At 44.0% G+C, this 27793-nt stretch overlaps 1 protein-coding gene across 19 annotated transcripts in view; it reads left to right on the top strand.

Annotated features, from left to right (window-relative positions):
- The window catches only part of LOC109894160 (sorbin and SH3 domain-containing protein 2-like), an 86480-nt gene that overhangs the window by 10089 nt on the left and 48598 nt on the right, over window positions 1-27793 (top strand). For 4 of the 19 annotated variants that reach the window (XM_031828447.1, XM_031828455.1, XM_031828452.1 and 1 more), the window contains exon 2: window positions 5064-5173. The exons of 12 other annotated variants lie outside the window; for them this stretch is intronic. Coding sequence is in view for 1 of the 7 variants with exons in the window: in XM_020487416.2 (XP_020343005.2) it covers window positions 5168-5173 (6 nt within the window). In the remaining 6 variants the exon portion in view is untranslated. Of the gene's footprint in view, window positions 1-5063; window positions 5174-8589; window positions 9713-27793 lie in introns of those variants that run through there. 3 more of the 19 variants (XM_031828448.1, XM_031828456.1, XM_031828453.1) reach the window with 3 other exon arrangements.

Here is a 27793-nt window from a genome sequence, read left to right as displayed (position 1 = left end):
TGGTTTCATTTGACCCCCCCTCTAGAAACAGCTATTGCTGAGTCAAGAAAATCCTCTAACGCTTTAGGCCGCTGTAGAATATTCTCGATATCAACACAAAGTACTGAAAGCTTAAGCTTGCAGTGTTTCAATTGCCGGAGTTCTTTCTGAGGTTTTTGAATGTACGAAGCCGAAGTTTCTTTTAGACCGTTATCTAAGTGTCAAACCAGCTACTCCCTTTCCGGGTCTCGTTTGTTTATGTCCCGTTTGTTGCATGCAGATGAAAAGTGCAGTGATTCATGGGGGGTCAAAGGTCAAGCTCTCTCTGAAAAGGCACAGTGGTGGTGCTCCTCTGGCCCCGGCCCAAGGCTTGTTCCTCTGCGACCTTTCTGTGGGCACGGGGTAGGCGGTGAAAGTGAGCCATAAAGATTACGGAGGAGGAAAGTATTAATGATAATCCGACATCCATTTCGCTCTTTTTCTCTCTCTCGCTCTCTCTTCCTTTCTCTCCTTCTCTCTGTGTATTCTATTTCTTTGATGACACACGCTACTGGACGGTGTACCAGCTGCGAGAGTAGTTTGCGCCAACGCCTCTGCAATAGGTGCCGGTATGGCGGAACTGGCATTTGGGTATGTAGAGGGAGTAAGTGCTACACACACCACCCGTGCCACACCCATCCTAAATGTCACGCCACCCTCCCTCTCTCTGGCTTTCCCTCTTTCCCTTCCTTGCTTCTGTCTCTCCCGGGTTTAATGAAAGAGGTGTAGCGCTAAAGAAAGCCTCCCGTCTCTAAACCCTGCACCAGTCAAGTATGTGTAAATCCCGGGGTTGACACGTCCTAAGCCAAAATGCCAGAGCGCCCCCGCCAACAGTTTGGATCCTGTTACCGGGCAGAATGCGAGGGAAGTAGTGAGCGCGGGTGCCCGATTGGCTGCCGTTCGAGGCGGCAGGAAATGGGCCCGTCGGTGGGTTCCAGGGCAGAGGTGTGAGGGAGTCTGGGAGAGGTTGAGCAGGATTGATGGATGACTCGTGTCATAATGTTCATAATGTTCACTCCTCTATCATAGGAGAATAATGTTCCCACTTATGACATCCATCTCCCAACACTTCAAGTCCCAAAACTTTGAAGGTTCAGGCTCAACAGTGAGATGCAGTTTATTTTATATGTGAAGGGTATGTCAACTTTAGCCATAGCCTATGATGAATTCTATTTGGGGCCATGAATCTTATAGTGCTGTATCTAACCTTTACATGGCAAAGGTCACACAGCCTACTACTGTATACTGTAGCTCTATATATGATTTAACTTAGGCCTAGTTTATGTTCTGTTAACCACGGCAACTCATTAACAGGCTATTATAACAGGTTTTATATAAGCAGCCTACCAGGACAGTGTTCCTCGTTATATTAAGCCAACCATAGAGCAATTATATTTGTATGAAGCAAACCACCCAAAAATAAACATGTCACTGGCTTAAGGTTATTTTCTGGGATGTTTGCTAGTGGGGTGAAATATAGGCCTAGGGCCCAGTTTAAAAAAATATTTTTGGTCCATCCCTAAACCGAGGTTGGATGTGCCCCAGATGGCACTCTATTCCAGGGAGAATGCATTACTTTGACCAGAGCCCTATAGGAAGTACACTCTCTATAGGGAATAGTGTAATTTGGTCCACAGACATCATGTCACTGTAATTTGTGTTTACCCTGCTCCTCTGCTTTTTATAACTTGTCACTTACTTAGCTGGGAATGGCTGGACCCATATTGGTGTTGATAATGGATTGAGTGTTGAAATCAGTGAGACGATGTTGACGTGCCCAGTCTAGTCCTGATTGGTGTGTGTGTGTGTGTGTGTGCCAGCTTTTCGTCTCTGGTATTTTAATGAGATAATTCCAGAGCTGTTTGTGCACCATATTTGGTTAATACTTTATTAATTTATCAATGTCTGTATTACTGAAGTCTCTACCTGAACAGCAATCAGCGAAAAGGCCCAATTTGTGTTTAAATGCTGTAAGACTAGTCAGTACCAGGGTGGATGAAAACATCCCATTTATCTCTCTTCGTGACTAGATCTGAAATGGAACAGACTAGAAATTGCTCTCCTTCTGGCCCTCAGAATAACAGACAGAATGACAGACCGCACCTTTTTTAGGTCCATGATTGGTCTGAATATCCCCCCCCCCCCACATGTCAAGTCTCAGCTCGTGAGATACCGCAGCTATCCCCGGCACGTGTTCGATCGGCGGTTTTTAGCGCTACCAGTTGCCGCTTAATCATGACAGCTGACGCCCCAATCGCTATGGTCCTCAAGGTCTCCGGCTTAGCAGGGGACTACCTCAGTGGCAGGAGACATGTTATGTTATGTCATCAGCGCTGCTTGTTTCCATGGTGGCCGTCGGTACCTTTTTAGAGGGGATTTGAGCGTTACCACTTCATCATTGGCAGGGTGACCGAGGGACTCAGACTGTGCTGATCCGGGACGGGCAGCTGGCTGAATCGATGCTCCATTTACCATTTCGTCACACTGCATAGTTGCTGGACATGCAGTTGGATGAGAGTTTCTCTGGGCCTTCTTGTTAGCATTGCGCTAGCGGTTCAACTGTTGCTAGCTCTATTGCTAGGACTTAGTTTGTTGTTAGCATCAGTTAGCACCAGGTTGTTGTTGTTGGCACAGTTTGCGGTTGACTTGTTGCTAGCTCTATTGCAAGGAGTTAGCTTGATGCTAATGGATACTAACAACAAGCCAACTAGTTGAAAGTATTGGCAAAGACGGCACAGTATGAAGACAGGCAGAAACTGCTTCTCGTGACATTGGCTAGCTAAGCTCATGTACAGAAACACGTCATAAGGTCTAACGGTCGTCTCGCGCGCTGAACTGCGCTTGTTCATGCCATCAAATCAAATGCACTCCTTTTGATATAAAGTTGTTTTGGACTAAAATAAGAGTCAGGTTGTCACTTTCACAAAGTTGGAGTAATAACACGTTCAACTACTTGAAGACTTTGGCTCCAATCTAGGTTGTGCCTTTTTTTAGATTTTGAGAAAATTAGTTTAATTAGTTTAAATTCTTAAGTTTGAGTACTTAAGAATTTTCAAACCACAAACCCCGTCTGCTTGGTTTGCTTGACAAATGTTCCCAGAAATCTTGCGTTGTTGCGCAACTGGTATTAGTTAGCATCACGTTAGTTAGTTAGCATCAGAATCATTTAAACACCTATTCGATTAACAGTGAGTTCTGTGTCTCAAAGCATGTGGATGACCAAAATACTTCAGGTTGCATGACCTTAACTTTATAATTATGCAAATATACTTTTTGTGAAATGAAGTTAGTCCATGTTTTGTACGGTACCTTGACATGCGAGTCGTCATATTTATAGCTCAATAATACATAAGTAATGTTCGGAAGTTATCTATACAATATTTTTAATGCAAGAGAAACTTATAGCAGTGGATGGAGCACAACATGTTTTTTCTCTCACATCACAGATAGGGAAAGCATTGTCCTCATCTCTCTAACAACATGACTCATTTTATCTTAGCAACGTTCACAGTGGGAACCACGGAATAGGCACTGTGCTGTACGTCAATGTGCCTTTCAGTAAACCGCAGACCTCACAACCGAAAAAGCTGCACCCCAAATGGCCAAAGTAGCTCTTGTGGTTGGCAATTATAGGAGTCACCCAAGATCCACAAGAAAAGGGAGTGGTTGTCCACAGTTTCTATAGGCATGTATGCAATGGAAGCCTCTGCCTCAAAATGGCAACAAGTGAAACATCTCTCTCCTCTCTCTATTCGGCTATTTCCTTGAAAGCTTCCTCATTTCCTTCATGGCCACCGATTTTGAAATGACTTATCTTGATGAAAGCAATTAATTGAAAAACCTATCCAGTCTTGTCATCCATCTGTTTTGATTGGAAGGTAGGAAATGAAGCCATGTGTTATTATATTGACACGAAGCCCATGAGAGAGCACTTGAGTGTGAGCCGGTGAAGTTCACCAAAGTTGCGGTAATGAATTGAGGCTCGTCCACGATGGCGAACTCCTTTTTCTTAAATATGTCGAATAATTGATCAGTATTGGTTACCGCATCAGTGACCACCAGTGCGTAAAAAAAAAATGTTTTGACTCATCCAAAGGGGCTCATTAAAGGAACTTAATGAACATCTCAGGGACCAGGCGGATGAAGCTTATGTTATGTTGTGTTGTATGTCCCTTGCATCTATTTGTGTCTGTCTGGTTTACGGCTGCGTTTAGAGAGGTGGAAGTTGACCAGTAGCTGTGTTACAGCATGGTATGACCAGCCTCTAAATGCAAGGTGAATATAGCTCTGGTTACATCACTTCCCTGCGACTAGCTGGTCGGGATAGGGTGGAAGGGAGGGTGTGTCTGTGTGTGAGCTTAATGTTTATGCCCGTGCGGATTCATCACACTGAGCCTGGCCAACTTTTCTGACAGATGATCAAACTGTCAACAGCAGAGAGCGAAAGCTTGTGTACGGCATGTTCCATCAACCATTCGGAGACTGCACGGGCTATATCAAATGTGGCTTGTTGCTCAACTTCGTTTTCGTACAGAAACTCCACTTTTACATGGCCCTCAACAAGTGAATGGCACGGACGTAGACGTTGAAATGGCGACGCCGGGGAGAGATGGTTGTGCGTTACCGTTGACGCCTCGTTCATTGCAGTCTACCCATTCCGTCCCCCTTCTCCTCCTATCCATTTCTTTTTTTACTGTGCTGCTGATCTAGCCAGAGGAATGCCTGTCTGCTACTGCACTGCTGGTGTAGCTCATGCCTGGGATGGGGAGGTGTGTGTGTGGTGGCTGTACGTGTGTGGTATGTATGTATGTATATTCAGAATCAGGTCCTGTCACTTTATCCACCCCCCCATACACATTCCCACACACTCTGACCCCCCCCCCCCCTACTCTAGGGGTAACTTTCCAGTCCTGTAGTTGCAGCATGTCTGTGTCTCAAAATAGGGCTCTCTCATCACTGCTTCACCTAAACAGGGATCTCTCTCTCTTTTTAACTCTCTTTAACTCTGTTTTCTCTTCTCTCTGTTGCATCTGTGCGCTTCCCAGAAACGGACAGACTAGACTCTGGATTTAAAGCCTGAGGTGGAGTGTGGAATTGTGATCGCCGATGTCCGTCTAACCCAAATAAGTCTCCCTGCTTTTTGATTTTTATGACGGTAAGATTTGTTTTGGGGGCACTCTTCCACTTGCTGTCTGTGAATGAAAGGTCATGGGTTTTGCTGTGTTTGCAGGTGTAATGTCAGTCAGAGTAGGCTTTGTTTGAATGGACATGCCTCACAAACCATAGGCAGTCAACCACTTGCGTATTAGTGGACTGGATGTATGATATTGATAACAATTCATAAGTTGTCATCAAATCAACAATGAGGGGCAAATGTGAATGGAATAGTCCAGCAGTAATTATTTGCACTCCAAAAGTATGAATAATTAATTAAGGAGTGATAAACAAGTATTTATTTTACTTTTTTTTGTAAGTTTATTTGCTTTGTTTAGTTTTGCGTTATAGTATTTGATTTGGGTAATTTATTGTTTTTGATTGAGAACCTGTACTTTTTTTTTGTTTTCATTTTTTTTGTGATATCATTAGATTGGCTACTATTTGTCTGTTGGAACAGAACAGTACCACTACATCGCAGCACTACACCATAGCCAAACCCAACAGTGGACAGGACAAAAATGGTTTCAATGAAAACTGAGGTTTTTCTTCCCTAACCTCAAAAAAACAGTATTCCGCTTTCATTTGGAACATGGAAACGTCAAACCCAAACCAGGCTCTTCAAATAACCTACAATACAGGCCACAAAGACAATACGTTGCTTGCATTTTCACTTCTAACATCTTGGCTGCCTGTCAAAATGATGTATGGCCTTTAGTGCTTTTGCCTCTGCAATCTTGTCAATGCTCATCATGTTTACACAGCCTCACTGGTCCTGTGCCACTTGGCTGTCTTGAACCCTGATGTGTCGTCATATTGCAAATGCAACATGGCTAAAATAATGAAAGAGAGGGACAATGGGGGGGAAGATGGAGGTAGTGGAATGGATTTAATTTTGTGTCGTACCAGGAAGACTTCCATAACGGGGCGGCAGTGTAGCCTAGTGGTTAGAGCATTGGACTAGTAACCGAAAGGTTGCAAGTTCAAATCCCCGAGCTGACAAGGTACAAAATCTGTCGTTCTGCCCTTGAACAGGCAGTTAACCCACTGTTCCTAGGCCGTCATTGTAAATAAGAATTTGTTCTTAACTGACTTGCCTAGTTAAATAAAGGTAAAAAAAAATATATAAAAAAAATAACTCTCCAATTTGAACCCATATTGAAAGCGAACCGAAACCAACCAATTCCCCAAACCCTCCCCTGCTTTTCTCTCCCTCTCCTCTCTCCCTCTCCTACTTCATTCTACCCTTTTAACTTCCACAGAGTGCATCAACACCAGATCCTTTTTATTTTTCCCCCTCTACAATGATCTGTCCATTAGGCTAGTCTCTGAGGTGTTGTGGAATGCCACCTTGACCCCCCCCCACCACCACCACTTGAGTCCACACACACATGCAAAGAGCGAGAGAGGGCGTGTAGCTCGCTTGACCCTTGTTCCCCCTGACCTCACACACACAGGGACACTTTGTTGCATGCCCAATGGCAAATGAGACATGTTTACCCCTGCAGGGTTGTGTATGCACAGTGATCAATCGATAGGGCGTTAATGGATAGAATGTGGTTCAGTTTTATTTAGAGGCAAAGGATGTCAGTTTAGTTCAGGAAGAAGAGGGCTTGATTGACAAATAGCCAAGAGGGCTCAGTTGAAGTATTTGCAGATGTATCATTAGAAAAATGTTGAAGATAAATGTGTCTGGTTTGGCAACTCATGTTTCTTTTTTTCATCTTCCTCATACCATCCAGTTTAGGGTCATTTGTTAAAAGGCCCTGTCGTACGCAAGGACAAACTATCTTCCAAAGATTGCTTTGCAGCGAGCAGTGAAAAACAAGCCTCTTGAGTTACAATGCCGTGTAAGAATGTGAAACTCTGCAAACACGAATGCACAGATACACTTATGCGTGCATACCGAACCACACGCGTACAAACACATGCATGCTCACACACACGCACACGGAGGTTAGCAAAAACACCCACAAGTGCAACAGCACACACAATAACACACACATTTTCAGGACTATGTAATGTCTGCTATTGCTTACCTGTTAGCTGGGAGAGTAGTGTGTCAGGTTTGTGTCACAGCTAAACTCTTTAGGCCTGTTGCTATTTGATGACGGCGATGAAAATAGACGTACGTTTGTCTGTAACAAGAGCCCAAATCACCAGGAGGGTACTTAAAAGTATTATTCTGGTACACGGAATAAAAAGATTGAGACTGCTACCAAAACAAGGGCTCTCCAATCCAACTCCACACACCAAGAGTTTGTCTTTGACATTCTTTACATTTCAAACCTTTTGACTTTGTCACCTTTCCAAGATACTTTGACCTCTGAGTCTATAAACTTTGTTTGCACCGGTGACCTTTTTTGAGCCATGTGCCCTACGACCTCACTGTGAAATGTTGAAGTGGGAGGAAGTTTCCTAATTACTTCTGGATAAGACCATTTACTAACGGACTAGAATGTAAACGCAAATAGAGTTCTCTCCCTGCTCCAGATCCCCTCCGGAGCTCCCTGGAGGGCAAAAGACCCTGTCTAAGGGCCACTCGCCCTTGTATAAATACCCCCTTATCATTCAGTAGATCTATGGGGAGTTAATACCATTGTTAGCTACAGCTAATCGAATAATTAAATAATGGTCTGTTGTCATCTACTTTTTTGGTAGATGGTGGTAAGGCTAGGTCAATATCAATGTTATATCTAACATGTATTCATTGAGTGGGGTAATTCCCTAGACACTCCGCAAAATTTTTCCTTTGCAAGGATGCAGGGGACGCTGTCCCCCTTTTGCAGTTGAAGGACAATTACCTTAGCATGACATCACCCCTCCTGGTTCGTTCCTGCAGATAGCCGCATTCACCTTCAAAAACCTTTAGCATTAGCGATGTACCATTAGCATTCTCTGTACTGGAAGGGCAATTCTCTTTGCGCTAGCTGCTTCACCCCTCATTCCACTTTCTTGCAGATGGCCACCTTCACCTTCAAAACAATTAGCAGTTAGCTATTATCATTAGCGATGTAGCATTAGCATTGAGCCTGCCTGAATAATGATCCTCTACACCGAAAGGGCATTTCCTTCAGCACGAGGCTAGCTGCTTCACTCTTACTACCACATTTCCTCTGCCTTCAAACTCATTAGCAGTTAGTGTTAGCATAGGAGTGTTTGTAGAATAGTGAGGCTTTCTCGCCTGCTGTCCAAAGACTCTGCAAGTCCCCTGTGGGGCTTTTCAGCTCTTCGCACGTCACGAAAGGTCTACTTTCCAAGGCTAAACAACCAATTAACAGACGGTGCTCTCGCTCCCAACTCCCCCGCAACGTCTGTCTCCTCCGACCCGCCTAGCCGCGAACAGGAAAGGTCAAGCCTATTAAATGGATGTCAGGTCGGATTCACAGAGATTGAAAGACAGTATAGAGGCCCTCGCCAAGGCTTTTTAGTTGCAGAGCTGAAGTACTGCGGTTTTCTTTCCTACCTAGTTGCTCACCACAATGGATTGATTCATGTCACGATTAGAAGCGTGGAGAAGGAACACCGGCAGTGTTTGGGGCTCGGCCCTCCAAGCATGGAGTCGAAAAGCTCTGCGCCCTATGCCCTCCTAGAACTTTAGAACCTAGTACCCTTCTTAGCAGTGGCCTGTTTTAGGACCCTTCTCAGATGCTTAGCAGTGACTTTTCACTGATTTGACTTACCAACCGTGGCCTGTCAGTAATGCCTGCTGTTTTACAGAGAAAGTCTCCATAAAGGGACTGTCTGGCAGGGCAGATAACGAAACCGCTTTAACAGTTAGTCAGCCCATGCACTGTGTCGCACAGCGGGATCGAAGGCCCTGTCGCATTACAAGATGGCTTGAAAATGAAAAGTGTGGCGTTGACTATTGTATCTGAAATCAACTGTTTTGCCATGTCTACAGCATTACAGTAGACGATTCCACGAGACTCCATAGTGATGTCACATGGTGCCACGTTTGCCAGGTCTATTCATCAGGTTATGCAATATGGACGTGATGGCCTGTGGACAGACAGTCCTTCAGTAGAATAAAGATGTGTGCTGAAATACCGCCGCTGACGAGGCTCCTCCACCGTGGCCACACAGACATGCACGCACACACACACACACACACACACACACACAGACAGACACAGACACACACACACAGTCCTGCCAGACTGCAGACTTTGTAGATCTATAGAGATAGAGAGACTGACTGAGAAACTGACAGGACCACAGATAGACAGGTAAACAGAATGACAGACAGAACAACAGAAAGAGTGCCACATTGAGCCAGACCTATAGGCAGTCCTTTCACTCCAGGCTACCTTGACTTGTTTATCACCATCCACATCTCCACACAATGGTAGAGAACTGCATTTTGAATTCAGACAAATTTACTCATGTGATAAATACCTACTTTTCTGATGAACCGGTTCTATCTTGTTTTGGATAGCGGTCCATCTCTACACTGCAATTGCTTCCCATTAGCGCTGACAGTTAATCGCTATGGCCGTGTCCCAGTGGTGTAGAGGAGACAGCTGCAGCAACTCTTGAGGTATTGTTCACTGCTAGAGGAGCTTCCTGCCGTACAGCTTACATAACGCTACCATGCTAATCGTAGCTGGCGCTAATACCGTCGCTAACGCTAATTCCCTTTCTCTGTTTCTCCCTCCTTCTGTCTCTATTTCCGTCTCTCGTTCTGTCTTTTTTTACTCCGTCGCTTTGCCCCCCTCTCCCCCTTTCCTGCCTCACTCTGTCTCCCTCTTCACTCTTCTAATCCTCATCCTGCTCCTCCACAGGTTTCTACTGCTGCCCTATAACAATAACAGTAGCACAGTGACCCACACTGGACAGAAGCAACATCGCAGGTTGTCACATCCTATTGCTTTCCCCCCCCAAGCCACAATGCACAGAGCAGGGCCTTGTGTTGCGTAGTTGCATTAGCTTACATTAGCGCTCTCATGGCAGTGGCTACTGCTCGATGATCTGACGCAACCCTGCTGGACAACACAGGGCTCTGTTGTTGCCTCGGACCCAGTATGGGTAGTGGGCACGAGGGGGTCAGCGTATTGTGTGTGTGTCCCCCCCCATCCCAGGATAATTTGTTCACACAGAGGGGGGTTCGCTAATGGGTGGAGAGGTTGAAGAAACAGATGCCAGGTAACAGGGAGATATTATTTTGATTTAAAACTGTTAAGTCAAGTGGAGGGCCTGTTGGGGATCAAATGTGATATGGGGTCTAAGCAGTTCGATATTTTCATTTTAGTCATTTAGCAGACGCTCTTATCCAGAGTGACTTACAGGAGCAATTAGGGTGGAGTGTCTTGCTCAAGGGCACATTGACAGATTTACTATACCATAGCAGCCCTTAGCCCATGCTGCTTTACTAAAATGAGATGAAGGTGTTCTCAAGTGTCCTACACTAGCTGCCTATTTGGCTGGGTCTGTGACTGGATTGTCATACTACATACTGTTTACTGAATACTACTTTAGTACTGTACCTCAGTACTAAAAGCCTTCTAAATAGTATGAGAATTCTGGGAAAAGGTATTCTGGAGTTGCCTATCTGGCCAGTACTTTGACTGAATTCTCATCAATGTACTATGCAGTAAAAATACTGGGGTATCTGTACTTTACTATTTATATTTTTGACAACTTTTACTTCACTACATTCCTAAAGAAAAAGTATGTACTTTTTACTCCATACATTTTCCCTGACACCCAAAAGTACTCTTAAATTCAATCAATTGGACATGATTTGGAAAGGCGCACACCTGTCTATATAAGGTCCCACATTGCATGTCAAAGCAAAAACCAAGCCATGAGGACGAAGGAATTGTCAGTAGAGCTCTGGGACAGGATTGTGTCGAGGCACAGATGGGGAAGGGTACCAAAAAATGTCTGCAGCATTGAAGGTCCCCAAGAACACAGGTGCCTCCATTCTTAAATGGAAAAAGTTTGGAACCACCAAGACTCTTCCTAGAGCTGGCTGCCCGGGCAAACTGAGCAATTGGGGAAGAGTGGCCTTGGTCAGGGAGGTGACCAAGAACCCAATGGCCACTGACAGAGCTGCAGAGTTCCTCTGTGGAAATGGGAGAACCTTCCAGAAGGACAACCATCTCAGCAGCACTCCACCAATCAGGTCTTCATGGTAGACCGGCCAGACGGAAGCCACTCCTCAGTAAAAGGCACATGAGAGCCCTCTTGGAGTTTGCCAAAAGGCACATAAAGGTCTATCAGACCATGAGAAACAAGATTCTCTGGTCTGATGAAACCAAGATTGAACTCTTTTTAGCCAGAATGCCAAGTGTCATGTCTGGAGGAAACCTGGCACCATCCCTATGGTGAATCATGGTGGTGGCAGCATCATATTGTGGGGATTGTTTTTCAGGGGCTGGGAGACTAGTCAGGATCGAGGGAAAGATGAATCTGCTCTAGATCGCTCAGGACCTCGGACTGGGGCGAAGGTTTACCTTCCAACAGGACAACGACCCTAAGCACACAGCCAAGACAACGCAGGAATGGCTTCGGGACAAGTCTCTGAATGTCCTTGAGTGGCTCAGCCAGAGCCCGGACTTGAACCTGATCGAACATCTCTGGAGAGACCAGAAATAGCTGTGCAGCGATGCTCCCATCCAACCTGACAGACCTAGAGAGGATCTACAGAGAACAATGGGATGAACTCCCCAAATACAGGGGTGCCAAGCTTGTAGTGTCATACCCAAGAAGAGTCATGGCTGTAATCGCTGCCAAAGGTGCTTCAACAAAGTACTGATTTAAAGGCTCTGAATACTTATGTAAATGTGATATTTCTGTAAAAAAAAAACTATTTTTGCTTTATTAAAAAAATATATAATCCATTTTTAAAACAAGGCTGTAATGTAACAAAATATGGAAAAAGTCAAGGGGTCTGAATACTTTCCGAATGCACTGTATCTGATTAATATGAAGAACATCCACTGGCAGCCATTTGAATGACAGGCTTTAGTTGATGGGCACATTTTAATTTTAAAATTGCGCGACTGCTTTGTCCTGTTACGGTCACTGGTCCTAGATAAGATGTTACTCTTAGAGAATGTGTTCAATGTGTGGACAACAGTGGGTTTTACTGACCTTGGATCAGTTAATAAGAAACTGTTATAATCCCAGATTACAACCCACATTTTCATCCATTTCCTTCTCAGCAGTTGTTCTGTACAGCAGTGGAGCTTTTATGTTTTGCTTTGTTTATTGTTTTGGGTTTATCTGATTTCATTTCAAATGGGAATCATGCTTTTGCTCGGACAATACCACTTAGAAGTGCCGGGCCAAAATACCCATATCTAAAACCACAATTAGAGCTTTGAAAATTGTGTTTTGTTCATTGTTTTGGGTTTATTGGATTTCAGTTCAAAGTTGAATGCAAATCATGCTTTTGCTCCAGACAACACTGCTTTGAAGTAACGCACCTAAATACCCGCAGCTAAAACCCCAAGCAACCCATAAAATGGACCGTATCCACCAATGGCATACCAGCCTTCTCAAGCTCTTATTTTGTTTCCCAGCCGTCTCTTTTCCTGCGCCACCGGCCGTAGCTCCCCACATATTTCCCACAAAAAATACACCATAAAAATAACTTGGCCCCAATTCTGTTAATTGTGGGAGAGTGTAATTGTGGATTGTATCCTTTTTTTCCGTGGCGTTGAAGTGTCCCGTCGGCATTCGGTCAATTTAAAGGGGAGTCTCAGACTCCATGTCTTGACTGAGGTTAACTCTGGACTTGACAGACATTCCTTTGCTTTTCCATTTCTGGTCTTCAACTCTCATTCTCTGTCGTAGAGAGCCTGGCAATTTGGTGAGGATATGGTTTATTCTCGACCCCAATGAAAATTAACTGGGACTTTGAAACTTTGAATATCTAGGGCTTCAATTACCTGTAATTTACCTCAGGATATTGCTCTTAGGCAAACTCCAGTATTGTCCAAACATTTTTCACAGACAGTTTAAGTAATTCTTTATGCGTGATTAAAAATATTACCAAACCAAAAAAAAGGCTATCGGCTGCATTTTTGGCGTGCGTCTTTAAATAGCCCTTCCCCCCCGCCTCCTTAGGACTTGCTTACATCTTGCTAGCGTGTGTGTCTGAGTGGGCACTGTGGGGTCATGACCCCTTGTAGATGAAAACATAGTCAGCTTATCTAACACCGGCTGTCCGAGTCACTCATGTGTCTGCGTACACACAGACACTCATGCATGCTGTACGAATTCAAACAGTCTGGCCATGTTCACCAACTAACCTGAACTGACACACACACACACACACACACACACAAACAGGAACCTTCTATGTACACTAACCAACCTGAAAACACACACACTCCTCTTTTGAAACGCTGTATGTTTGAATGTGTGTGTATGTGCATGTGGCCGCGTGTGTATCAAGGAACACAGAGATCGAAACCACTATTTGCGCCTGGTATTTTTCAATGGCAAACATTCTGCCTCCCTGTTTTATATGAACATTTCACTGAGCGTAGCTGTAATGTTATTACCTCGGTCACGGACAGTGACGAACGTCAAACAGCATATAGCATGTCTCTTTTGCATCCACTATTTAATCAGGCCTTTCCACTAAAATACACCAACCAGCTCCTTTGAGATATAACCATAGCTTCTAATATGATTAGATCTTCAATTTGAAAAATCTGTATTTGGAGAAGGAGAAGTTGGAGACTTTTCCCCCCCGAGATCTTCCTTGACGTATAAGGGTGCGTCCCAAATGGCGCCCTAGTTGCTGTTGGTGCAGTACTTTTGACCAGGGCCAATAGGTGGTATTTGGGACATACCCTAAGTCTGTTTCCAATGTACTTCCCTTATATTTACTGTCACTGAGTGATGCTCGCGGATGGCGCTTAGTGTCATTTTCTGCTCTGATTTTTTTATTTATTTTTTACCTCTGGGCTTCAGCCAAGTCCATTATATCCCACTGTCATATTAGCTGTGACAAGAGGGCCTGTCTTGATTTCTATTAAAGTCAGCTATTTTAAAAACTGCATTCCGCTCGCTTAAATGCATTTCAGAGGGGCTGTCTAAAGCATCTGCGATCGCTCTCTCTTACTCAAATAAATTGTGTGGCCACTTAAGTTTTGTTGAGGTCATCATTATTATAGGACTAGCTCCGACGGTTTGGAAAAGTGCCAAGTCATCGGGGAGGAGGAGGAGAGGGAGAACCACAAATGGCCACAGAGAACGCTTTAATAGTCACCTCTCTCTCCCAGGTTATCAGCATACGCTGACGAGGACTCTCTAAAGTGGAGATTGGTGAGAGGACGCTCTTTGTTTACATCCCTGTTAGGGAGCATTTCTCCTTCGCCAAGATAATCTATCCACCTGACAGGTGTGGCATATCAAGACGTTGATTTAAACAGCATGGTCATTACACAGGTATACCGTGTGCTGGGGACAATAAATTGCCACTCTGAAATGTACAATTTTGTCACGCAATGCCACAGATGTCTCAAGTTTTGAGGGAGCGTGCAATTGGTATGTTGACTGCAGGAATGTCCACCAAGATGTTGCCAGATAATTTAATGTTAATTTCTCTACCATATCCCACGACGTTTTAGAGAATTCGGTAGTATGTCAAACTGGCCTCACAAGCACAGTGTAACCACGCCAGCCCAGGAACTCCACATTTGGCTTCTTTACCTGTAGGATTGTCTGAGACCAGCCATCCGGACAGCTGAGGAGCTGGGCTGGGCCTTGCTCATCAGTGGGTGGGCCTTGCTCCCAAGTTGGTTGGGCCTATGCCGCCACAGGCCCACCCATTGCTGCGCCCCTGCCCAGTCATGTGAAATCCATAGATTATGCCTAATGAGTTTTTCAGTTGACTGATTTCCTTACATGAGCTGTAACTCCGTAAAATCGTTGGAATTGTTTAAAAATACATTTTGTTCAGTATTTTTTCAGTGATTATATACACAACTTTCCAGAGGTCTCCACCAACACCTAAATTACAATCTACGGATAAACCACTGTGACCCAATAAAATACACTGCTCAAAAAAATAGAGGGAAAACTTAAACAACGCAATGTAACTCCAAGTCAATCACACTTCTGTGAAATCAAACTGTCCACTTAGGAAGCAACACTGATTGACATTAAATTTCACATGCTGTTGTGCAAATGGATTAGACAACAGGTGGAAATTTTAGGCAATTAGCAAGACACCCCCAATAAAGGAGTGGTTCTGCAGGTGGGGACCACAGACCACTTCTCAGTTCCTATGCTTCCTGGCTGATGTTTTGGTCACTTTTGAATGCTGGCGGTGCTTTCACTCTAGTGGTAGCATGAGATGTAGTCTACAACCCACACAAGTGGCTCAGGTAGTGCAGCTCATCCAGGATGGCACATCAATGCGAGCTGTGGCAAGAAGGTTTGCTGTGTCTGTCAGCGTAGTGTCCAGAGCATGGAGGCACTACCAGGAGACAGGCCAGTACATCAGGAGACGTGGAGGAGGCTGTAGGAGGGCAACAACCCAGCAGCAGGACCGCTACCTCCGCCTTTGTGCAAGGAGGAGCACTACCAGAGCCCGGCAAAATGACCTCCAGCAGGCCACAAATGTGTCTGCTCAAACGGTCAGAAAGACTCCGTGAGGGCCCGATGTCCACAGGTGGGGGTTGTGCTTACAGCCCAACACCGTGCAGGACGTTTGGCATTTGCCAGAGAACACCAAGATCGGCAAATTCGCCACTGGCGCCCTGTTCTCTTCACAGATGAAAGCAGGTTCACACTGAGCACGTGACAGAGCCTGGAGGCGCCCTGAAGAACGTTCTGCTGCCTGCAACATCCTTCAGCATGACCGGTTTGGCGGTGGGTCAGTCATGGTGTGGGGTGACATTTCTTTGGGGGGCCGCACAGCCCTCCATGTGCTCGCCAGAGGTAGCCTGACTGCCATTAGGTACCGAGATGAGATCCTCAGACCCCTTGTGAGACCATATGCTGGTGCGGTTGGCCCTGGGTTCCTCCTAATGCAAGACAATGCTAGACCTCATGTGGCTGGAGTGTGTCAGCAGTTCCTGAAAGAGGAAGGCATTGATGCTATGGATTGGCCCGCCCGTTCCCCAGACCTGAATCCAATTGAGCACATCTGGGACATCATGTCTCGCTCCATCCACAGACTGTCCAGGAGTTGGCGGATGCTTTAGTCCAGGTCTGGGAGGAGTTCCCTCAGGAGACCATCCGCCACCTCATCAGGAGCATGCCCAGGCGTTGTAGGGAGGTAATACAGGCATGTGGAGGCCACACACATTACTGAGCCTCATTTTGACTTGTTTTAAGGACATTACATCAAAGTTGGATCAGCCTGTAGTGTGGTTTTCCACTTTAATTTTGAGTGTGACTCCAAATCCAGACCTGTGTTGATAAATTTGATTTCCATTGATAATTTGTGTGATTTTTGTTGTCAGCACGTTCAACTATGTAAAGAAAATGTAATTAATTAAGAATATTTCATTCATTCAGATCTAGGATGTTATTTTAGTGTTCCCTTTATTTTTTGGAGCAGTGTATAACAGCTCTAGGAAATCTCAACATATGTTTTTAGGGCTTGAAAATGGAGAGGAAGAAGGGAATACTACTTCTTTTTGAGATTTGGAGTTCCTCCTCTCCTGGCTTTCTGTTCGGTATTACCCACAGATTCTGCCATTAGCTCAGTTTATTTTGACTCTTGGGGGAGGATTCAATAAATAGCAAAGCCGAGAACTGAATAAATTCAAGTATGGAAAAAGTATTTTCCCACATGGAGTTTAAGGAAATGCATAATTTATCTGTACATAGCTTCTACATCAGGCTCAGATAGAATTGCCTTTTATATCATTCTAAACATCTGTGGTATAAAAAGAGTGACGTTACGCTCATAACATACTCGGTGGTACCAGAAGTGTCAGTTGGATATGATTCGTAGGCCTACCCCAGACGTTTTAGTCGAAATGAGATTTTACTCTGTCCTCTAAGGGCACGGGGGTATGGGAGTTGCGCATAGTGCTGCTATATCAATAGACTTCTGAATGTTATGAGTTTTCCCTCAAGAACAAGCCAACAAAATAACCAGAGAAAAAAATTAATTCTACTAATATTTATGCGAGATGGAGTCTGGCATTTTATGTCTGAACTTTGGGAAGGAACTACAGTCCCATTGCTTGCCCCGATGCACAATTGGAAGTTATTATGGACATTAATTTTAGTTGTCAACATTTTGATAGTGGCTCGTTGTGCACAGCAGGTCCCTTGATAGGAGGTTTACGGATTTTATTAGTGTCCCTAGGACTGGTGCTGTGAATCTTTTATAGAAATATAACATTGTGCCATAAACTTCAGTAAATCATAAACCAAAACTTAATCCCCCATCTTGATTCAGAGCATCTATTTTCTTAAGGCTACAAAAGGTCACTCAAAATTTTAAACTGAAGTAAGTCCCACTTTAACTGAAAACTGTGCAGTGCCAATCAGCTGATAATGTGCCATCCTAGACTCATGACTAATCCACTGTTGTAATACCATTAATCATTTTACATCATGGAACAGTCATCATTACTTATCAGATCATCATTTTGTGTATTACCCACCCCTCAGATTCCTACTTTATCTAGATCTGTAAGAGTCTGATGGTTACCCGACTGAAATAAACCACCTGCTCTGAGGGTCTTCTTAATCCAGGATGATTCACAATGGTTTCATGCTCACAATGCCTAATTACCATCTCTAATGGATTGTTTCACATCCACTTTTGTAAGTGTGAAATGCCTTCTAAGCAATGTTCCCTCTAAGCTGCGCAGCTCCCCCGGGACTGAAGAAGCAGAAGAAATATCATCCCGCACAGAGAAGCACGAGATTCAACTTTCTAGATTTTTCCCCATTTTTAGTTAACACTATCAAAGTTTCCCTTGACTGTGGGAATTGTGATAGAATCAACGCAATATTAGCCACTTTCAATGCAACATACAGAAACAAAACAAACTAGGCAAGACAATTTCTTCCCAATTTTGTGATATCCAATTGTCCCATCGCTGCAACTCCCGTAGGACTCGGGAGAGGCCAAGGTAGAGAGCTGTAAGTCCTCTGAAACACAACCCTGCCAAGCCGCACTGCTTTTTGACAAACTGCTCGGTTAACCCGGAAGCCAGCCACCCCAATGTTCAGTGTTTCCTTTGACACAACTGGCGACCATGTCAGCGTGCATGTGACCAGCCCGCCACAGGAGTCGCTAGAGCACGATGGGGTAAGGAAGTCTAGACCAGCCAAATCCTCCTTTAACCCGAATGACGCTGGGCCAATTGTGCACCGCCTCATGGATCTCCTGGTCGCGGCCCGGCCGCAACGCAGCCCAGGATCAATAGGCAAAGGGTGGCATTTGTCTGATACTCTGTAATAATGGTATGGGAATAATAATGCGTTTTATTTTGTAAAGTGGTTTCTTGCATCAAATGAGAACATTTTCGGTCACCTCCTTGTCTGAAGGATAAGAGGATAAACAGGTTAATTTCAAGCCCTGCATGTGTTTTTTTTTTTCATTGAACACCACACATTGTTTGCTACTGTAGGCTGAATGAACAGCTTTTTACATGTTATGGGATGCATTTTCTCCATTGTTTTTGACGGTAGGCCACTCTGGTAAGCCTACATTATGATCATCCACGGTAGCGTACTTGACTTAAAGCGGGTACAGCCTCCGTGTTCGTAAGTAAACGCACACTGAAAATTGCACAGAGTTTTCACAACGTTCAAGTTTGCGCTCAGCAGGCACAGATTAAGCCTAGTCCAGGACAACAACAACAAAAAACATTATTATTGATGGAATTTCGATGCCCTAGCATTACGCAGCTGATTCAAATAGTCAAAGTTTAATGAGTTGGTTATCTGAAACAGCTGTGTAGTGCTAGGACAAAAAAAACTAGACATACACCCAGGGGGGACCTCAGGGCTAAGGGGCCGGTTTCACAGATCAAGTCTAGTCCTGGAAATTCCATTTACAATGTATTATTTATGCATAATCTGTGTCTCGGGAAACCGGACCAAAACGTTTAGAGTAAGGGTTCCATTTTGAAATTTGGTAGGAAACTGCAAAAGCTGTGCGTTTTGTCAAGACCTACTAGCGTACGTAGTCAAACGCGCATCACCTGGGACGAAGGCATCTTGTGTAATGAAATTCCCCGCCACCCTCAGGAGGCCAAACGGAGAGGGCTAGGATGTTCTACCTTCACGCCGTCTTTTTCTGAATGTCACCGTGTTTCATTGAGATGTTTTTGTTTATCTCTCAGCAATGTCGCGAGTGGTGTCAGAATTACGTCTCTAGACACGCAACGCCACCTTTTTTACAATCCCAGGATCTCAAATAGACTTCTCGTCCTCACTCTAAACTCATCCCAGCTATAGCCCAGACACACCGATACCTAACACTACGGCTAATCCTGTGCTCCAACTTCTTCACGTGTGTGTGTGTGTGTGTGTGACTGCGTACGCCGATGCTCCGAGTGGTGTGATGCATTGGGCAACCGAGAGGCTCGGAGGTTCACAAAATGTTCACAATGTTGCAGTGAGCTCCATCACATTGTTTGTTGGGGCGTCAAAGATCAGCGGCGTGCTGGAGTGTCTTCCTCTTCATGAGAAGTGCACAGAAGAACTGCACGGGTGCTCGTCGACGCAGAGTGAAGAGATTGTATAGTGATGACCCAGCAGAAATGTAACACTGAGGCTGAGCATAACCTTTCACTGCATTGATTCAAAGTTAAGTGGCCATTGCAGTGGCATAGATAGGCACAATTCAACCATGGCAGTCTCATGATATGGATGTAATGGTTCAGACATTGTATGTATTCATACACGCAATAAGGAGCTCTGGTGAGAGCGTCAAGCAGTGACCGGCCATTCACTCTCCAATTGTATTCTCCCTTATCCGACCTCTTTTTATCCTCTCATCCGCCTTCCTCGTTTCCTGTTCTATAAATGATTATTCCGTTGATATGCGGCAACTGGCTTGTCTGGGGATTCATCAGGTGCTGGCATCTAATGCCTCGTAAACATAGCGCCTCCGCACCTGCCGATTTTTTTAAATCACAGCAGTACGTGCCAGGCTTCAATATTTACAGCCGCTGTCACAACCGTCCCCATGACCGTCTGATACGAGGACTGTGACTTGTTTTATAGGCATTAAAGTTCAGACATTCGAATGGCTCCATGCTGATTCTCTGGTCAGGGGGACTCGGTGGAATTGTAGTTGGAAATGGGGCCCGGTGTGGAAAGAAATTTGAGGTGTACCTGCGTATTCTCAGATTCCAATTGGACACAAGTTGTGAATTGTAATTGTTCTCTCAGTCAACTTGCTTTGTGAAATAATATTGGACCCAAGTTTCTAAAAGTGTTATTTAGTTTTTGCTGAACAAGTTTGAATATCACTCATTTGAAAGAGAGGATCCAGTGTCCCACCATAACACTTCCCCCGTGGGCCGTGGTGGCCACAGCTGCTGTGTCGCCGCTGGTCTGTCCCCCGGAAACATGATCCTTTCTGCCCCTGGCCCCTGGTTTGGATGGCGACAAGCCATGACGCCAGCCCCGGGATTTACCCCAATGTGTGTAGCTGTATGAGATTACTAAATGGACAGACAACTAGCCATTGGTATAGCAGAATTTGGCATCTATCGTTGGTGCTCTATAGAAACCCATCAGAGTGTTGGCCCCTTGTCTAACACCACCAACACTGGCTGTGTTGGCAAGACGTACAGCTTGTGTTTTTAAAAGTCAATAGACTCCTAAGTGCTTCTCTTGCACATTCTTTAAAACGGAGAGATGAATATTCCAGTTTGCCGTCCAATTAGAGGTGGCCCCGGTTGTTCGATGGGCTTTATCGGCTGTCTGTCAGCTTGGTTATTTGTTAGCCTTCTAAAAGGACCCGGTAGGTTCTGTTTTTTTAGCCATTAAATGATTTGAGTCTACCCTTTTTTGTTTGAATCCATCCATGATGGTGCATTTGGGGATGAACGCTTAAGATCGTTCTGTTTCCAGTCCTGTCCATGTGAGAAACGTGTCTCGATGGCAGACCTGGCGTGGTGTGTCCACTAAGCTGTAGGCGTGTCTACACATGGCTTCATCCTGTGTGTCATGTGGGTTTGGTTACCTGACGACAACCATGTCAGAGGAGACGCTGTTTCGGTAGCTTTTAGTTAAACGTCACTTGTGGGAGCAGCAAACAAGTGGTGTGTATGTGGACATAACCTTTTTCTAAAGTGACTTCTCCTCACCCTCTGCGACGTTCTGAAAACACAGGAACGTGAAGGCAATGTGGAGGATGCCTGCTATAGTAAGTTGCTTTCACCTGTCCAGTTCTTTAATGCCAGTGCAGATATGGAGGCCATCTTTGGTGTATTGAGATGCAACTCATGTCCTCCTGGCTCCTGGCTCCTGGCTCCTGCCTCCTGCCGTAACCAGAATGCAACATAGTCCTCAGCTTCCTGCTGTTCTCAACCTCCCAGTTCCATTTTCACCTGCTGTATATTTATCCACCGTTGCCTAAGTGGTTTTCCATGTACTGGCTGCCAGGAAAGGATTGTGGGTAATGGGTAGTGGTGTAACGGACCGTAGTTGATCCGTGCGGATCACCCCCACACGGTTCGGCACGCATGTGAACCGCAGATCAGTTGCATAGTTTAACCATCATAGTGTGAAATAGTTTTACTTCCGCTGATACTTTTTAAAGGGATAATTCCCTAAATCTCGACTCGGAGTTGCAGTGAAAAGGTAAAGACAAGACCGATGCTGTGTTTTACTCTGAAGGTTGATTTTATTATTATTTTTAAAGCAGTTGAATCCCAATTAATCAATCCTGGATGCTCGCGTTGAAAAAAAGCTAAGAAGAAAAAAGCAGTGATGGCCATGGCCGGCGGAGGAGCTGAAGAACTGGAAAAAGCCCCCTGCTTCATTTAAGTCTCATGCATGGGAGCATTTTGGCTTCCCTGTCAAATATGATGATGGAAGAAGGGTGGTGGACAGCACCATTACGGTGTGTAGTCATTGTGCCACGAGAAAGCCGTGTGATCATGGATATACATCGAGCGTGGCCACATTTTTTTAAAGCATCATCACCCTGGTGTGTCAGTGACTGGAGCAAACTCAGCCAAGAGACAACAACTTCTCACCGCGGCATTTAAGCCCTTTGCTGCAGAATCAGACCGGGCTGAAGCCATCACCAAATCTATTGGGATGTTTATCGCTGCAGACATGAGGCCATACTCTTGTGGAAAACTAAAGGGTTTCAAAATATGGTTGAAAGTGCTTGAGCCATGCTACGAAATCCCCTCGCGTACCCACTTCAGTATGGAGATCGTGCCAGAACTTTATGAACAGGAAAAGATCATAAATTGTAGCCGAACTATCCCAGGCATCCTCTACATAACTGTGACTACTCACTACACCACAGAGGAGTGGGAGATGCGAAGTCCGGTGCTACAGACACTCCCCCCTCGGAGTCACACAGGCACAAATCTGGTGGAGGTACTGCTAGGAGAGCAGAAGCAGAGTGGAAGCTAGAGGCCCAATATCAATATCCCAATCACCACAGATAATGCCAAGAACCAAGTAAATGCAGTGATAGAGGCTGGACTGGGGCCACAGATAGCTTGCTTTGCACATGTGATCAATTTAGCATCCCAAAAGGGAACCTCAGTGAACCAGATGGACAGCCTCCTTGGGAGGATCAGGAAGGTGGTTTCCTTTTTCCACCGAAGCACAACAGCCACTCATGTGCTTAAGACCAAGCAAGAAATGTTAGAGCTACCGACCCACAAGCTCATACACAATGTCACAACAGCATAGCTCTCCAACATGTCATAAGTGGAGTTCCATCTTGAGCAGCAGGCAGCTGTATACTCTGCACTGATCGACAAGACCCTGAAAAAATATAAAGACATTGTCACCTTGTCTGATGATGACGCCAAAGTGGCAGAGGAGGTCCTCCAGGTGCTCAAACCCCTCAAAACGGTCACAAGCCTATTGAGGACTGAAACTGCGCCGTCTGTGTCCGTGATCCTACCTCGGGGCCATGGATTGTAGAATCCTTGTTTTCAAAGTGAGGAAGACCGCACCATCACTATAATGTCAAGGCTGCCATTAGAGAGGACCTGAACCCCAGATAACTCCCTAACGTACAGGACTACATTCGTAGATCTACTGCACTGGATCCAAGGTTCAAGTCCCTGTCTCACCTAGACCCTGCCCTATACCGGAGGACATAGTGATCTCACCACTGAGATTGTGGCAACTGAAGAGGTAAAACAAAAATGAAGAGTGAATTACTTAAATAATATACTGCAGTTTAATCTGGGGCGGCAGGGTAGCCTAGTGGTTAGAGTGTTGGACTAGTAACCGAAAGGTTGCAAGTTCAAATCCCCGAGCTGACAAGGTACAAATCTGTCATTCTGCCCCTGAACAGGCAGTTAACAGGCAGTGTTCCTAGGCTGTCATTGAAAATAAGAATTTGTTCTTAACTGACTTGCCTAGTTAAATAAAGATAAAAAAAATATATATCTTAGTCTATGCTATTGCTATTAGAATCATCCATTTTTTAAATTGTAATAATAATGGCTTTTTATTAAATGTTATTGCCACAATTATAGTTCTATGAACATAAATTGTTTAGTTAGATCAAGTCATTTCTTTCTGCAGGGTTTATTTAACCAGGCAAGTCAGTTAAGAACAGATTCTTATTTTCAATGACAGCCTAGGAACAGTGGGTTAACTGCCTGTTCAAGGGCAGAACGACAGATTTTGTACCTTGTCAGCTCGGGGATTTGAACTTGCAACCTTTCGGTTACTAGTCCAATGCTCTAACCACTAGGCTACACTGCCGCCTCTTTGCCGGGAGACCTTTGTGAGCAAGGACACGGGCAAGACGTTTGCCAACACCATCAAAGAGGAGGCATCCTACAAGGCAGCAAGCGGCGTTCCAGTGGATGGTGATCCACTAACATGGTGGAAAAGCAATGAGTGTAAATACCCTCACAATGCCACGATGGCTAGAGGCTACCTGGCTGTGCCTGGCACTTCAGTTCCCAGCGAGAGGGTGTTCTCCACGGCAGGGGACATAGTGACTGAGAGAGAGAGGTCGACCCTATCCCCAGAGAATGTAGACATTAAATATATATATATAATTTGAAGTTATAAGCTCAGGTCTGCTTTGCTTGGCCTTTTTTAAAACTTTTTTAAAATGATGTGGACACAGGCAATTTTTGCATTCACAATTGTTCAAAGGAAGGTTACATGCCTCATATTGCACTTTAATTTAACAATTGAGTATTGAATTAAGATTTTATTTAAACATTAAAAAGTTCCTTGCTTTGTTTTCTTCAAGTAATAAAAGGAAAGCAAAGTTATTTGTCTCCCCCTTTTTTTTTTATGCTGATCCAAAAAATGATCCGATCTGTGACTCAAAACCGTGATCCGAACCGTGAGTTTTGTGATCCGTTGCACCACTAGTAATGGGCATTTCCATCTAAAAGGACCCATGAGCACCAATATGTCAAATGAAAGCTAAGAGTCAATATATTTGAGAAATTAAGGCATATACTGTGTGCATGCATGCATGCATGCATGCATGCATGCATACATACATACATACATACATACATACATACATACATACATACATACATACATACATACATACATACATACATACATACATACATACATACATACATACATACATACAGTTGAAGTCGGAAGTTTACATACACTTAGGTTGGAGTCATTAACTTATTTAAACTTCTGACATACTGTACATAGAGTTGAAGTTAACAAACTATAGTTTTGGCAAGTCGGTTAGGTCATCTACTTTGTGTATGACACAAGTAATTTTTCCAACCATTGTTTACAGACAGATTATTTCACTTATAATTCACTGTATCACAATTCCAGTGGGTCAGAATTTTACACACTAAGTTGACTGCCTTTAAACAGCTTGGAAAATACCAGAAAACGATGTCATGGCTTTAGAAGCTTCTGATATGCTAATTGATAATCTGAGTCAATTGGAGGTGTACCTGTGGATGTATTTGAAGGCCTACCTTCAAACTCACTTTGCTTGACATCATGGGAAAATCAAAACAAATCAGCCAAGACCTCAGAAAAAAATTGTAGACCTCCACAAGTCTGGATCATCCTTGGGAGCAATTTCCAAATTCCTGAAGGTACCACATTCATCTGTACAAACAATAGTACGCAAGTATAAACACCATGGGACCACGCAGCCGTCATACTGCTCAGGAAGGAGACTCGTTCTGTCTCCTAGATATGAATGTACTTTGGTGCAAATCAATCCCAGAACAACAGCGAAGGACCTTGTGAAGATGCTGGAGGAAACCGGTACAACTGTATCTATATCCACAGTAAAACGAGTCCTATATCGACACAACCTGAAAGGCCGCTCAGCAAGGAGGAAGCCACTGCTCCAAATCCGCCATAAAAAAGCCCGACTACGGTTTGCAACTGTACATGGGGACGAAGATCATACTTTTTGGAGAAATGTCCTCTGGTCAGATGAAACAAAAATTGAAATGTTTGGCCATAATGGAAAGGAAAAAAAGGGAGGCTTGCAAGCCAAAGAACACATTCCCAACTGCGAAGCACGGGGGTGGCAGCATCATTGTGGGGGTGCTTTGCTGCAGGAGGGACTGGTGCACTTCACAAAATAGATGGCATCATGAGGATGTAAAATTATGTGGATATATTGAAGCAACATCTCAAGACATCAGTCAGGAAATTTAAATCTTGGTTGCAAATGAGTCTTCCAAAGCTCGGTTGATCTTCCAAATGGACAATGACCCAAGCATACTTCCAAAGTTATGGCTTAAGGACAACAAAGTCAAGGTATTGGAGTGGCCATCACAAAGCCCTGACCTCAATCCTATAGAAAATGTGTGGGCAGAACTGAAAAAGCATGTGCGAGCAAGGAGGCCTACAAACCAGACTCAGGTACACCAGCTTTGTCAGGAGGAATGGGCCAAAATTCACCCAACCAAAATGTTTTGCGGCCTTGCTGTAGGTTGTAGAGTGAGGAATCCACTGTTGAGGTATCCCCCCTGAACATAAGGCTCTGTGTGTGTGTCTGTTGAGGGAAGCTTGTGAAAGGCTACCCGTAACGTTTGACCCAAGTTAATTAAACGATTTAAAGGCAATGCTACCAAATGCTAATTGAGTGTATTTAAACTTCTGACCCACTAGGAATGTGATGAAATAAATAAAAGCTGGAATAAATCATTCTCTACTATTATTCTGACATTTTCACATTCTTAAAATAAAGTGGTGATCATGACTGACCTAAGACAGGGATTTGTTACTATGATTAAATGTAAGGAATTGTGAAAAACTGAGTTTAAATGTATTTGGCTAAGGTGTATGTAAACTTCCGACTTCAACTGTACTTGTCAAAAGTTTGGACACCTACTCATTCCAGGGTTTTTCTTTATTTGTACTGTTTTCTACATTGTAGAATAATAGTGAAGACATCAACTATGAAATAACACATGGAATCGTGTAGTAACCAAAAAAGTGTTAAACAAATGAAAATATATTCAGTCAAATAGCCACCCTTTGTTGCCTTGATGACAGCTTTGCACACTTGGTATTCTCTCAACCAGTTTCATGAGGTAGTCACCTGGAATGCATGTTAAGTTAATTTGTGGAATTTCTTTCCTTATTGCGTTTAAGCTAATCTGTTGTGTTGTGACAAGGTGGGAGGGGGGGGGGGGGGGTATACAGAACATATCCCTATTTGGTAACAGACCAAGTCCAAATTTTGTCAAGAACAGCTCAAATAAGCAAAGAGAAACGACAGACCATTCATTACTTTAAGACATGATGGTCAGTCAATCCGGAAATTTTCAAGAACTTTGAAAGTTTCTTCAAATGCAGTCGCAAAAACCATGATGAAATTGGCTCTCATGAGGACCGCCACAGGAATGGAATACCCAGAGTTACCTCTGCTTCAGAGGATACGTTCATTAGAGTTACCAACCAGAAGTTGCAGCCCAAATAATATCTTCCCAGAATTCAAGTAACAGACATCTCAACATCAACTGTTCAGAGGAGACTGCGTGAATCAGAACTTCCTGGTCGAATTGCTGCAAAGAAACTAAAGGACACCAATAAGAAGAGACTTGCTTGGGCCAAAAAACATGAGCAATGGTGTCCTTTAGAGTGTGCAAAGCTGTCTAGGAAAAGGGTAGCTATTTGAAGAATCTCAAATATAAAATATATTTTGATTTGTTTAACACAATTCTGTGCCCTCTGCCTAGTAACATCTCTCTGTGGCTAACCTAATCATCTGTGTCACAACTGCTAACTTGTGCATTTGTAAACAAAACGTTTACAAGGCTTTACAAGTAATACAAGACTTACTGTATTACTGTGCGTTGCCTTTAGTTAAGTAGCTGAATTATGTGTTTGTCATAAGGCATTTACAAATTATATTCTTCCAGAATCAATTGGTATACAGGCCTATCATTATAGGCCTGTGTGTATGTGTATATATATATATATATATATATATATATATATATATATATATATATATATATACAGGCCAAAATGATAGGCCTGTATACCAAAT

Source organism: Oncorhynchus kisutch, linkage group LG7 (assembly GCF_002021735.2).
Source record: "Oncorhynchus kisutch isolate 150728-3 linkage group LG7, Okis_V2, whole genome shotgun sequence".
Taxonomy (NCBI): Eukaryota; Metazoa; Chordata; class Actinopteri; order Salmoniformes; family Salmonidae; genus Oncorhynchus; species Oncorhynchus kisutch.
This window is presented reverse-complemented; position numbering and strand designations above follow the sequence as displayed.